This window comes from Natrix helvetica (genome assembly GCF_964273705.1).
Source record: "Natrix helvetica genome assembly, chromosome: 3".
In the NCBI taxonomy this organism is placed as follows: domain Eukaryota; kingdom Metazoa; phylum Chordata; class Lepidosauria; order Squamata; family Natricidae; genus Natrix; species Natrix helvetica.
This window is the reverse complement of record NC_138549.1, coordinates 126,152,367-126,164,840: the sequence shown is the minus strand read 5'-3', so window position 1 is coordinate 126,164,840 and position 12,474 is coordinate 126,152,367. Positions and strand designations below refer to the sequence as shown.

At 38.0% G+C, this 12,474-nt stretch overlaps 1 protein-coding gene across 6 annotated transcripts in view; it reads right to left on the bottom strand.

The window, feature by feature from the left end:
- Nucleotides 1-12,474, bottom strand: part of FOXP4 (forkhead box P4) — a 181,260-nt gene that overhangs the window by 78,546 nt on the left and 90,240 nt on the right. For all 6 annotated transcript variants that reach the window (XM_081949066.1, XM_081949061.1, XM_081949065.1 and 3 more), the window contains exon 3: nucleotides 5,544-5,633. In XM_081949066.1, the coding sequence (XP_081805192.1) occupies nucleotides 5,544-5,633 (90 nt within the window). The remainder of the gene's footprint in view (nucleotides 1-5,543; nucleotides 5,634-12,474) is intronic.

Sequence of the window (12,474 nt, the reverse complement as noted above, 5' to 3'; positions counted from 1 at the left end):
AAAAGACTTCTCCTTTATTTCTACTCTTTCGGCAAGAGTGGAAAACAACGATTGAAGCCTGGCAAACATGGTGGGGAAGGGGGCAGAGGTAAAGTCTGGTTTTGTTTCTCTTAACAGTTATGGAAGCATACCTGCTTCATTTGGACATGTCTTTGGCTGCAGAATTTATATAAAAGTTCAAATTCAAAATACTTTGACCTTTTACAGTCCTTTTTTACACATTCTATCAACAAGCCCACATTTCAGTCTTATTCAACACATTCTTCATTCACACAAACACACTTTCTATCAGTTCTCCCACCTGAAGAAAACTCCTGGACAATCTCATCCACACCATTCCACTGTTAGATAAATTTATTTAAAAAAAAAAAAAAAGCCCGGCTAATCCCGTCTCTTCATTTGGATCCTCCTCCAGTAACACTGCTGGAGAATACGGAGGAGAGAGAGAGTTTTGAGTTATGCTTGACTCACGCCTATAATTTTCACAAATGCTTTCGCAACACAAAAAGATGGGGAGGGCGGGGGGAAGGGGGGAGGAAGCGGGGAGACAGAGAGAGAACATTAGGCTTTGTTAACATTGAGAAAGTTATCAAGACAGACAGAAAAAAGACTGGGAAAGAGTGGACCAAGAGTGGTGGTAATGTAAAGAGACAAAGCAAAGGGACCATAAAAAATAAAGAGGGAGAGAGAAAACAGACCAGGAACAAGTGAAGGTGAAAGGGAAGGTAAACACATAATGACAGAATAAGACTAGTTTAGAAAGACGGCTAGATAGAATCCAGATTCACCAAAAAAAAAAAAGGAAAAGAAAACAGAAGGGGAGAAAAACAATAGGAAAAAATATAGGAAATATGGGCATGTGTATTCACAGAAAATAAAAAGGAGAGAGACTCACAGATTACAGGAATCTGACTTCACCCTTACTGCCTTTGTTCTTTAAATATGTTTTCCACTTAGTAACTGCATTTCCTTCCTGAAAAAGCTATTGGAAAAAGCTGACTGTTGGCTCAGGAGGAGCTCAGATGAATTATTGCTGTTAATATCAACAATGATTTTGCCTTCTTCACTTTCAGTTAAACTCATTAATGAAACTGGTGGCTTGTCTGCTCCCTCTGAATGGCTCCTCCTTTCAGGTCAGGTGTGATGAAGGAGAAGAAATAAGGAAGGAAAAGAGACATAGAGGGGAAAAAATGTTTCCAGGTGGATCTGGATTCTATCATGTCTCACAAACTTTCCTAAGTTAATGTCATTTTTATGGGGTTTTCAAGACTCCAGAAGAAAAACAAGAGAGTTAGCAGAAAACTCACAGTAGGATTTCATTTGAAAACTATTGGAATAAGCAAAATGAAGCGAGAGTAGAACATGTGAGTTAAAACTATTTTTCCAGAATGGATTCTGATCTGACTTGACTGAGATGTAGAAAGTGTGTGTGTGTGGTGGTGGTGGTGGTGGTGGAGTCCAGAGACTAGCCTTCTCTGAAAAGTGAATCTTGGCACAATGAACTTTAGTCTTGCTAATAATCATGTCCTCATCTGATCATGAAACGAATATTGCTGGGCATCAAGAAATGAGAATTTCTCCTGCTTTCAAAGGAACATAACACAGCCTCAGCTGTACAGTTTCAGAGGCAGAAAGCCTCTGTGAGAATCTGGTTAAGAAGGAAATGGGGCATATTCACTTGAGGACAGGGTGTGCGCATACAAAACGGAATGAGAAACCACAGACAAGATAATCCCCTTGTTTTATTTGAGATGCACTTAAAACAAAACATGAGATCAAAATAATATCAAGATTATCACAGGGTTTTAGCCACCTGGAGCATTCTAGATAACCAGAAAACAGGCTCTCCTTCTCCATGTCGTCTTCTATGGGATTTCTGTGATTTCTAGCAGATTTGAGAAGGAATTCAGACTGATATATAGGTAGGACCTTCAGCTTCAGGATAGCACACACTAATTACTTTCTTTTGTTAATTAAACCTGTGTGGCTCTAATAAAGTATCCTGCTGTTTGCCAATAAATTTAATTAGCCTAAAGGGAGAGCCCCTCCACACAGCTATTTAAAATTGTCACTTTCCACTCACTTGGGCTTCCCCTCCCTTTTTCTGTTCCTCCTTTAGACCTTAATTTATGCTCATTTGGCAACCCTTTGCATATCCCAAGTCCACTACCCTGGCTGGTATGTACAATGACCTCCACTTTGACAATGTCTCTGGGGACATTTGAAGCTGAAAACAGGACAGTTTTACCATTTTAAAGTTAAAGAGCAGGCTTGATGCTTGAGGTGTAACTGATTCAGGGTGTAATTAGATGTTACAAAAGGCATAAAGCTGCTACCTCTTTCTCTGTCTCTTTCACACTCTTCCTTGCAATGTCTACAAAAGTGTGATGTGATGACATCATGCTATAATATTTCTCCTTTCCCACTGCAATCGCTAGATATCACTTTTGGGGGAAGGGCAGTGCAGAGAATGACAACATGATATTCCACACAAACTTAGATGCCAGAACAGCAACAGCTCTGTGACTGTGATAATATTCTAGTTCCAAAGTCACATAATGGGTAGAGAAGGGAGCGTCAATACTTTCTGAACCGCACAGAGCCAACAAAGCTATTTAGCCAAAGTTTGGACATTATAGCTTTTCTGAAAGGAAAAAAAAATATTTTCAGAAGCTTTTGTTTCAATGTAAAGCATTTCAGTTGCTTAGTGAAAATGTTTAGTTTATTTTTTCTACAATGTCATGGGCAAATTAATACAACATCCTAGATAGGCATGGCAGAATTTTATGTGGAACAACTTCATGCATAAAACCTAGGATAAATTAAATCTCAATACTGGAAAACCTTAACTAACAGCTAATGCTGAGTTTTACAAACCCAGTCAGGATTCACTGCCTGTAGATTTAGGGTCTTCTAGAACTTTATTAGGGACGTGGTGGCTCAGTGGCTAAGACACTGAACTTGTTAATCAGAAAGGTTGGCAGTTTGGCAGTTTGAATCCCTAGCGATGAGTAAAGGAGTGAGCTTGTTGGAAATGGATTTAATCTTTTTTTTAACTTTTGTGATGTGTGTTTTTAATGTTGTACGCCGCCCTGAGTCTTTTTGGAGAAGGGCGGCATATAAATCCAAATAAACCTAAACCTAAACCTAAACTTGTCCCAGCTTCTGCCAACTTAGCAGTTTGAAAGCACATAAAAAATGTAAGTAGAAAAATAGGGGACACCTTTGGTGGGAAGGTAACAGAGTTCCATGTGTCATTGGTGTTTAGTCATGCCGACCACATGACCATGGAGATGTCTTCAGACAGCGCTGGCTCTTCGGCTTTGAAATGAAGATGAGCATCGCCCCCTAGAGTTGGGAACAACTAGCACATATGTGTGAGGGGAACCTTTACCTTTAGGTCTTTATTGCCTTTTTTGTCTAAGTCTATTGCGAAACTCAAAACAAAATAATACGTTCTGGTGAACTTAAAAGTTGAGATTGTGATCCTCCTAACTGAAATATGCAGCCTGATTCTACAGGGTCTAGGCCACTGAAGACTGGAAGGTAGCCAGCATAATTCAAATTGTTAAGAAGGGCTCATAGGAGATCCAGGAAATTGGAGGCTGTCGGTTTAATATCTGTTCTGGGGAACATATTTGAAACTACTATTAAAGATAAAATTACCAAGCATTTGGAAACATAGGTCTTGCTCAAGGATATCCAATATGACTTCACTAAGGGAAGACTTGTATAACTAATCTATTAGAATTTGTTAATAAAGGTGCAGATAAGAGCAAGCAAGTAGATGTCATCTACTTAGATTTTCAAAGTCTCTGATAAAATTCATCATCAAAGATTTCCCAGTAGGGTTGAACAGGAAAAGTAGCTAAAATTAGAAAAGAATAGGAGAAAACCAAATCAATTTTTTACAATGGAGGAATGTAACTAATGGAATCCCACAGGTTTCTGCCCTAGGATCAGTGCTTTTTAATATATTTATAAATAATCTGGAATGGGAAGTGACTAGTGAAATAGCCAAGTTTCCTGATGATATTAAATTGTTCAGACTAGTAAAAATAATAAGGGACTGTAAAAGAGCTCCAAAAGGAGGTTAGCACATTAGGGCAGTGGGCATCAAAATAGCAGATGTCTTTCAATATGAGTAAATGTAAAGTCCTGTAAGTTGGTGCCAAACATTCTAAGGGGACTAAGATGAAGGGGATCAGAGTTAGCTGTCAATGATGAGTAAGAGATCTTGAAGCAATGGTAAATAGTTCAATGAAGATGTTAATACAGAATGCATCTGTTGTAAAAAAAAAAAAGGAATAATAATATATTATTTTAGGAATAATATATTAAAAACAGAAATACCGATATTATTATTCCCTTTTGTAAATCAATTGTAAAACCCCTCTTGCAATATTGTGTGTAGTTCTGTTTGCTGCACCTTAGAAGTATATAATGAAGCTAGAGAAGGTTCAGAGGAAATGAACTAAGATGATCGAGGGATTGCTTTCCTATGAGGAAAAGTTGTAAAATTCAGAACTTTTTAATCTAGAATGGAAGTAAATGAGAAGGGATATGATTGAAGTGTATAGACCTTTGCACTGTATAGATTAAGTAGACAAAGGAAAGCTATTTTCTCATTCCAAAAATACTAGAAACAGAAGTTGCCCGAATTGTCTCCTGGAAAAAAAACAGAACAGTTCTCCCCCTTTTACTATTTTTTCCCACTGCACAATTTCAGGTCACCTGTATCTTCTGATAATTTCCATCTCCATCTAAAGAAAGATCCTGATTATTTAAAACTTTTAATGTAATAGTTTTTGCTACCCCAAGCTAGATAGATGGCTTCTATCATGAAAAGTAAATATAAGGCTTACAAGCAAAGAAAAAAAAATGTTAATCTTCATTTAAGGTAGTCCAATCATTTCTAAATTGGTCACTAGTACTAAGTTTTAATTATTTAAATAACTGCAGTATAATGGTGCAGAAATGTTTAAAAAGTAGAGCAATTTAGAAAATGCCATTCTATCCCCAATGGTTGAAAAACTGTGTTATAGACAAAGAGATTCTAATAACAGGTATTACAATTATTTTTTACAGGCCACCAAGACAGACAGTCAAAATTGCACACATTATCAACTAGTGACAATGCTGAATAAGTGCTGGCTTAGAATGTGAAAGACAAATTCTTAGTAACTACAAAACTTCCACCTTGGAAAAAGCATCAGCACAATAACAGTTTTCCTCACCTCTATAATGAGTATAATGAGAACAATAATAACACCCTTTACCATGAAATCATGGCAATGAAAAGGATGCGTATAATAGTATAGTCTTTATTGTCATTGTACAAAATAAATACAACAAAATGGTTAACATAATATTAACATGGTAAAAATACCTTTCAATCGCTAAAATATTTTCAGAATTATTGCTTTTTTAAAGCTATGCTAAGAAAGCTCAGATTTTCACACATAAATTTGAAGTAGAATTTTAAACATTCTCATGTCCTATTAGGTTTAATAGCAAGTACCCACATTTTTGCTATCCCTTACCTGAACAGCCGGCTGCTTATTTTCATTGCTGGTAGGAGAAGTCAGCCCCGTTGCCTGCTGCAGAAGGAATTGCCTTGCCACTTGAAGAGCCTTCAGGACAGAATAAAGGGGGGGGGGGGAGGGAAAGTTACACTCTTTTTCCAGTTTTCTTAAAAGCAATAAACTCTGAACTACAATAACTATGTACATGCTTAAGCTATTCAGGGAAAGGAAGGGTCCCTAAAAGTCTGTATGATCCGATACAAGTATAGTCTTAATTAAAACAGCATGATTCCTACATAGTGATGTAATTTTGTTAAGTATTATTTTATGGAAGAAGAAATACATCGTCAAGCCTGAAATATCCTAGAGCTCACAGAATAACCTGGCAATTTCAAATGCTGCATAATGAAGCTGAATGGAAATAGACTGGATTGGCAAACTCAATGGGAATACCCTGGAACATCCAATAAACAAATTGACAAACCAAATGTATGGACAAGATGTTAAATTCGGGGCGGCGGGGGGGGGAACCTCAATAGATTATCTGACAGATTGGAGTCCATTGATATTGTCTTTCTCTGCACTCTACTTCCTACTCAAAGCCTATTCAAGATAAATACAGCATAAATGTCTGATTTCTTGCTAGCCTCAATGTAAAAAGGCAATGCAATCAGATTAGGAATAGGCATTCTTAAATGAACCATTAATTTATTCTCAAGGAAAGATCCGAAAATGACTTTCTTTCCACTTATGCACTACTCTCCTTCACACCATATACCTACTACTTCCATACCTTTCCCAATACAACGCATTGCTTAGAATAGTTCATTTTATCTACAAAATATGTTATTATATTAGGATAAAAGTTACAATTATAATTATGGATTTATTTCTTTAAATGACACATCATTGTGAATAGAATGACATGCAATGCATCAATCCTTTCTTCAGACCATTAATATCTCAGTTCTAATACTTAAGCTTCATATTAATGTTCCCAATATATGTTATGCATATGGATTTAACATATAACTCAAGACCATGTGAATTTGTCCACAGATTTCCTCATTGTTACTTCTAAAACTGTTATTTCTAAAAAGGGCATTGCTAAAAATGCAGAAAAAAATCAGAAATGTGCAACAGCACGCTAGGATGGGCTGTATTATATTTTACACACATATTGTACCTCGAATGTAGCTTAGATAAGGGTAACTTAGTATCTATATACATTAAAAATATTTCTCTTTATCTCTGATATGTATAAAGGGCTTAAAGCTATCTGAAAATAATTTTCTACTGTAAATTGATAGCATGCAACTAGAAGAAACATGTTGATTACCAACATGAAAGCAGCTTTTAACTTAGCAAGTTCTCATTAAAGCAAAGAAAACCAACTGTGCCTCTTTATCTGATGAGAGAGCACTTTCAAGAAAAGTCTCCATTTCTTGTGTATGGTTATTTATTGGGCAGATACCCACAACTATTAACAGACTCACACACACACACACACAATTACTCAGTTTAAATCCTAATTCTTATCCCATCTCAATTTTTATGTGGTTTGGCAAACCACTGAGCTCTCAAATCAGATATTCTGCACCTTTTTAAAAAATCTGTCCAGTTCTAAAATTCAAGGAACTTGAAGCTAAACTCTCACTCACACACACATCCATAAAATAATTACAAGAAATGTTGCCTTTTCTTAGGGTGGGCCTGGATAAGATTAATATCCTCCAGACAGTATGACAGACTATGTTAGTTAAGAAAAATGGAGATTATTATCTATTATATTAAGAAAGCAATGGTAAAGCATTCTGCTGTCATTATAAAAAAAAATAGTAATAACCAGTGGTGGAATTCAATTTTTTTTTACTACTGGTTCTGTGGGTGTGGCTTGATGGACATGGCAGGGGAAGTATACTGTAAAATCCTCATTTCCTCCTGATCAGCTGGGAGGCAGAGAATAGATGGGGGCGGGGCCAGTGAAAGGTGGTACTTACTAGTTCTCTGAAGTACTTAAAATTTCCGCTACTGGTTCTCCAGAACTGGTCAGAACTTGCTGAATACCACCTCTGCTAATAACAGGATGTGTAAATTGAAAAGTTCAATTTACCTTATGTTACTCCTTGGCCTAACAGAGGACCACTTTTGTTAGACGAAGTGTGAGAATGGGTGAATGAAATGAGCTGTTAATTCTCTTAGATTCTCATTTTATATACATGAATCAACTTGTGCCCTATCAAATGTTCAGTTTCCAAATGGAACACAACTATATTCGGGAGCCTCAGAGACACAAGACGTTCAGAAAGGCAGTATGGCTGGTTCTCAGTTTTTAGTGTAATCCTGATAGCCACTCATAAGAGGGGGGGGGAGTGGGAAAAGGTGCACATAAACCAAGGAACTTTTGAAAGAATGCAAGCATTTAAATGTGTGCCCTGGTGTTTCAGACTGGAGGGGCTGTCCACAGAAGGGGGTGGGAGGAAAGCATACTGAGAAGAGGAGTTCCATTCAGGAGCCAGCAGCAGAGAACTGCAAGGAGAGAATAAATTCTAGCACAAACAAGCCTGCTCCCAAAGCCCCATTTCCTCATACGTTCCTTATTTTTGCTTTGAAAAGAATTTCATGAAAAAAAAAATTGGTACATTTCTGAACAACAAAGTCATTGTAGCCCTGCCTGCAAGACAGGTTTTTATTACAGCACAGAGACAAGAGGGGGGAGCATAGGGTAGAGGTCGGCAGGTCATAGCCCAGCTTGGCGGTGCTGCAAACAGCATGTGGGTTCCACTGAGCTGTCAACACTGCAGCCGTAAATCAAGGCTCTGGCTTCCAAAGGCCGGCTGTGCTCTCCCCGCTCAATAGAGGCACTTGCAGGGTGTGTCCCAGAGAAAGAGTCGCTTGTTAATTTTCCACATTTCCAGCCATAAAGAACAAAGTTACTTTCCGTCAGGCATTTAAAATCCTGCATATAGTACCGTACTTTCTCTGTTTGCAGGAACAGCTGATTTTCTACATCAATTATCACTAACACAGTTTAACTGTGCATACATACAAGAGAGATATTGCACTGTGCTATTGAAAAATAAAACCATCTGATTTGCAGTGAAGATACACAAATAGGAAATATATCATTTTAGAAACATACTGCAGAAATGTATCTACATACATAAAGTTGCATACAGAGCACACTTTGGAGAGTTTTATTATTATATATATATATATAATATATATATATATATATATAATAAAATATATATATATATATAATGTTTTCGTAGATTTTCACGGGCCCACATTTTGAGCCCACGCTTGATGATGGCAGGTGAGATCCTGCCGAAACGTTGCAAAGACAATCTCAACCTTACACGGGAAAAGACCCGAATACAACAAAACCAGCATACCTACACCCGTGAAAATCTACGAAAATATATATATAATTATATATATATAATTCCATCTATAAACACAGCAGTTTAACATTCCTAAAATTAATTTCAGGATTCAACATAATTTTAAAAGTTTACCAATTAAAGATGTTAAAATTCAGGATCACTACACATATGTAAAATGCATGTATGGATTTTGATTTAAAGATGCTATATAGCACACCACACATAGTTAATATTTACTATTGATGTTAAGAGGGCATTCATATTTTATGTGAATTTACTGAAAAGCAAATCTTTAAAGAATTTTATTATTCTTAGAACGGTTTCTTAGGAAAATCAGGTGTTTCATTAAAACTATGCTAAGTGTTAAATAGGATAATGTTGCTTTTACATCTTTAAAGCAGCTGAATGACTAAAGAGTAAGTATACTGATAAGTCCCTTGTTTGCACAAAAACCTCCAAAAGGTGCCCATAGCAATCAATTTCTGACCCAATTCACTACATACAGTAATTGTAGATGCTGCATAAAAAGAACGTAACTGTCAAGTTTAAAGTAACGTTAAAATCATGTTTATGAAATATACAGAACCAGTAAAGCCAAAGATCATATCCAGTTTGAGGCTTTCAACTAGTATGAAAAATATCACTACACTATACATTTAAGCCCCTAAATCTAGGTTCCCTGTTTTTCTCCCCTACCCCAAGTTAATAGTTTTATTGTATTATAAAACGCATGTAATACTTTATAGAATATAGATAGTAACTGAATACAGTTACATTTATATAATAGCAATTACAATTATTAATATTGTGATGATTTAGGTAAATTAAACCTTTACAAATGAGAAAACTTTACAAAAAACTTAACCATGATTTCTAAATATAATGAAGTTAAGTTTGATTAACTATATAACAGCTGCAAAATGCAATGAATCATTTTACAATATGAGAAAGGTTTTGATCTGTGAGCTTAGTACTAAAATCTCCACTATATTGTTAGCTGTTGTTATTTGTAAATGTTAGAAGAAAGAAAAAAACGATAAACAGAAAAGAAAATCTCAACAGTCAATTCCTGGGGAAGGGGGAAACAAGTGTAAATGGCTGAATAAATCAGGGAGACTGAGATTACCATTTTATGGAATGAAATTTAAAATTCTTTTATTTTTTTTCTACTATTACATCAGTGCGAGACAAAATAAGAACAATAAAAAAGAAATCCCCCCTTCAAAATTCAACAGTCTGAAGTTTCAGTTGCACCACCTGGCTTTCAAACAACTGTGGCAATTGTTCATAAAGTATTTGTGCAGTATAACTGTGTCCTAAACAGCTTATTTTTCTTTCAACAGCATGTTGAAGTAACTTTTGCCAAATGCTTGTTTTCCTTTGCTTAAGGAAGGCAAGTCAATTCAAAACAGTCGGATTTTTCATTCAGGGTAGGTTGTAGTGACCTGTCTTGGATTCATACAGCTCTGTCACACTGTTGACTAAACCAGAACCTCTTAAAATATTATTGCCCCAATGCAATAACTTCAAGGGTCAGGCACTCTGCCAAAGGGGAAAAAAAAGATCTGCAAAAAGGATGTGACTTTACTATTTAACAGGAGTAATGAACATGGACCAAACTCTTATTTGTCAAACTCTTCCGTAGAAAGAACTCAATCTTTAATACTTCCCATGTCTGCTTTTCACTTCCTGAATTAATTTGCCAAAGTTTAAAACATATTCTGAGCAAGTCTAGGAGAAAAGGGGGTATAAAGTCTCCAAAAGACCCCATTTTAATTGCATTAGCCACCCAATGGGAGCATTGTTCCCAAGAGGACAGCAAGGACTTCCCCCTGTTTTATGGGCTTTGGGATCCCTGTAAAGACAGTGTGAGTTTATTAAGTTGGTCGTGGCTTGTGCAAGAAGAATACAACTTGTGATGAGTGCCAGAACATGTCAAGAGGGCACCAAGCCAGGCTGGTACACAGGAGGCAGCATAAGGCCTGGTGCTTGATTGTGGGGATGCACAGCATGGTGCACAAGAGCCAAGAGAACTGTGAACAGAATGGAGAGGCCCACCCCATAGGAGCTCTCATGGGGGAATTTAATTCACTCCCTGCTGACTCTCTCACTTTGTTGTGCTCTGAAGCACGAAATTACAAGATTTACAGGAAAAAAATGACATGGCTTTACAGTCTCACATCAGGGTCCCCTTGTGACAATTATGCAGCTCACCCACAGATATACTTCCTCCCCTCCCTCAGCTCCAATCAACAAAGGGAGAAGGAGAAAAAACAGAGCATTCAATGATAGGAATCAGCTGCATAGGTAGCTCCAGGTTCCAGAAAGGTTGGGGTTAGAATTGTTTTTCCAAAATATGCTAGTTTTGAATGAATTCCATCCCAACAATTGACAAACATCTGTAATTATGTTACAAAGCACATATGCATCTAATACATACAAATCTATAATGAATGTGCACATTATTGATTTTATTTCAATATTGGCTTGTATGCAGCTCCAGTCACATAATTTTGAACAGCATATACACACATATATGCACTATTCATAAATCATAATAATTACTGTAAAAAGGAAGCATATTAACAAATATAACTATTGAGAACATCTATTACATAAGATGTGTACTCCAAAGTTGGAACAACATTAAAAGACTTCAGCACTCAAGGCCTGCTAGACTGTCACGTTTTAATCATCTTCTTAAAAACCAAGGGGAAGTCCTTTGCTAGACCGCCTCTAAGTACCCTATCTAAACCCACTTACATTTTTCCTGCTTGGCTCTCTAAGTTGCTGCCTGCCGACTCCGAGGAGGTAAGTAAGCTGCAACTAAGCATGGGGCGGGGGGGCAGCGGCAGGCCATCTGGAGTGGCCTGCCGCGGCCTTGCACTAAAAGCGAGTCCGGTGACCTTTTATGGCCTTGCAAGGATCCCGGCTCGCTTATAGCGCAGGGCCGCCAGAAAGCACAGATGCGGGGTGGGGACAGCGGTGGGAGCTTACGCGGCCTGCATCTTTGACATGTTCAGGGACCTCACAAGGCCTTTGCAAGGTCCCCGGACTTGCCTAAGATGCCTGGCCGCCAGAAAGCATGGGCACGGGGATGGGGATAGTGGCGGGAGCTTACGCAGCACGGCTGGCATATTTGACAAGTTTGGGGACCTCGCATGACCTTTGCAAGGTCCCCGGACTTGCCTAAGATGCCTGGACAGCAGAAAGCACGGGCACGGGGGTGGAGACAGAGGCGGGAGCTTATGTGGCGTGGCTGGTCTCCTAGGATCTCCTAGGTGCCAGCCGCACCACGCAAAGTACCGTCCGTCTCCCCATGCTCAGAAAAGCAACTCCGGGAAGATCCTTTGGTGGTGGCAGGGTTCCTAGAACATGCCTGGTAGCAAAGGACTTGCACGGGCTTCCTTTTCTGAGCACAGGGAGACGGACGGTAGTTTGTGCCATCCATCTCCCGTGTTCAGAAAAGCAATTCCGGGAAGGTGCTTTGATGGCAGCAGGCGTCCTAGAACCTGCCTGGTAGCAAAGGACTTAGCTAGGCTTCCTTTTCTGAGCACGGG